The sequence below is a fragment of the Pristiophorus japonicus genome, chromosome 18 (assembly GCF_044704955.1).
Source record: "Pristiophorus japonicus isolate sPriJap1 chromosome 18, sPriJap1.hap1, whole genome shotgun sequence".
Taxonomy (NCBI): Eukaryota; Metazoa; Chordata; class Chondrichthyes; family Pristiophoridae; genus Pristiophorus; species Pristiophorus japonicus.
Window position 1 is genome coordinate 56060219 of NC_091994.1, and position 2057 is coordinate 56062275.

Below are 2057 nucleotides of genomic sequence, written 5' to 3' on the forward strand. Positions count from 1 at the left end.
GGAATTGCTTCTCTCAGGGGGTTCTAACTCTGTGGAATTCTCTGCCCCAGAGAGCTGTTGAGACTGGGTCATTGAATATATTTAAGGTGGAGATCGACAGATTTTTGAACGATAAAGGAGTAAATGGATATGGGGAGCAGGCAGGGAAGTGGAGCTGAGTCCATGATCAGATCAGCCATGATCGTATTGAATGGCGCAGCAGGCTCGAGGGGCCTGCTGGCCGACTCCTGTTCCTATTTTTTAGGTTCTTATCGACAGAGATTGGGGAAGAACTACATATCGTGAGGTGACAATGTGTGACGCTGTTTCATCCGAACAAATACTGTGACAACATCGAACAAAACCACACAGATTGCACATCTGACACGCAGTCAGTCGTTTTCATTATTCAAATAATTTAATAACTGCAGTGAATGGATATCTCATTATATTCTTCATTCGCGCTCGGAATCGCCTCTGGGTCAGGACATGAAGGTACGTGTTGATGCAAAAGCTCAGATTCTGAAACAGGGTTGTGACTATAATGGCAAAGTAAAGGGAGGGTTGATTTTTGAAAACATCCATCTTGGTGACTCGCACACAGATGTTGATTATGGCCATTGGCACTGTCAGCACAATGTAACTCCCCGAGATAGCGAAGAGTAAAATGATGGAGTTCCTTCGGTTCTCCAGCTCGGGGTCACAGTTGCTCTGACCCCTGCTGTGTCCCTTCAGAGCCCTGCGAGCTCGGCTGGCCACCATGATGTGTCTGACAGTGAGGCAATTGAAGAGCAGAATCAAAGGCAGTGAAACTACTGAGGAAGAAAGTGAGAGAATCCACTGGAACACTCTCCAGCCCGGTAACCAGGCAAATCCCGAGACTGTCCGACATCCCCACCCTACATTGTCAACCATGTAATAGGGCTCATACTCACAATAAACCGGGATACATTTGAGAAAGCCCAGTACAGACACTACCGTTATAACCATAGGTGCCGTTCTTTTGGTGCAATATTTCACCTTCAGTTTCTGGCAACAAATGGCTACAAATCGGTCAAAGGTGAATGATACGGTGAACCAGCCCGAGAGTCGGAGGCTGACATAATACATGTAAGCAATGACACGGCAAGTGTGAGTGAGGTTGAGGAATGAAGTTTGGAAATGGTATTTGAAGATGCAATGAATAATCGCATTGAAGAGCAGCACCATGAGATCACCGAGTGCCATTGCCACCATGTAGCGACTGACCACGCTGGAGAGACCGCACTGCCCTCGCCACAGGATCACCACTGACAGCAGGTTCGCTGGAAGGGACAGAAATCCAGGACAATTACTCATTACTGATCAACAACATCACTAAAACACATTGTCTGCTCATTGTCACATTGCTGTTTGTGGGAGCTTGCTGTGTGCAAATTGGCTGCTGCGTTTCCTACATTACAACATTGACTACACTCCAAATGTACTTCATTGGTTGTAAAGCGCTTTGAGACATCCAGTGGTCATGAAAGGTGCTATATAAATGAAAGTCTTTCCAATTATCCTGTTCCCAGGATGATCGGCTGTGTAAACAGGAGCAAAGTCCATTTGTAAACTCTTTCGGGGAGAAATTTGTGTGGCTTGCGCCAGATGTTAGAGCCAGGAGAAGGTGCTAAAATGTGGTTGACAGCTGTAACGACAGCTTATGCCGGTTCCATCGCTGTATCGGTGGTGCCGGTAACCTCGATCGCCAGGGATGGGAGATGGTGATGTCAGTGAGTGTGCAACGCTCACTGGGTGCCCGCTTTCCTACATTGGGTTTAGCTGCTTACTTTAATGGCATCGCAGAACAACGATAGGGAGAGGGAGAGAAACAATAAAACATATAAAATAGGACCAGTAGTAGGCCTTTCGGCCCTTCGAGTCTGCACCGCCATTCAATACGGTCATGGCTGATCCTCTATCTCAACACTATTTTCCTGCTTTCTCCCCATACCCCTTGATGCCTTTTGTGTCTAGAAATCCATCTACCTCCTTAAGTATATTCAGTGACTTGGCCTCCACATCCTTCTGTGCTAGAGAATTCCACAGGTTCACGA

At 46.8% G+C, this 2057-nt stretch overlaps 1 protein-coding gene across 1 annotated transcript; it reads right to left on the reverse strand.

Annotated features, from left to right (window-relative positions):
- Positions 1-384: 384 nt before the first annotated feature.
- Positions 385-1317, reverse strand: LOC139229040 (probable G-protein coupled receptor 139). Its single transcript, XM_070860702.1, has one exon. It carries the CDS (start codon positions 1315-1317, stop codon positions 385-387), a length of 933 nt encoding a protein of 310 aa, XP_070716803.1.
- Positions 1318-2057: the final 740 nt, after the last annotated feature.

Coding starts and splice junctions, on each gene's coding strand:
- LOC139229040 (XM_070860702.1), bottom strand. CDS start 1,317: ATGAGTAATTGTCCTGGATTTCTGTCCCTTCCAGCGAACCTGCTGTCA.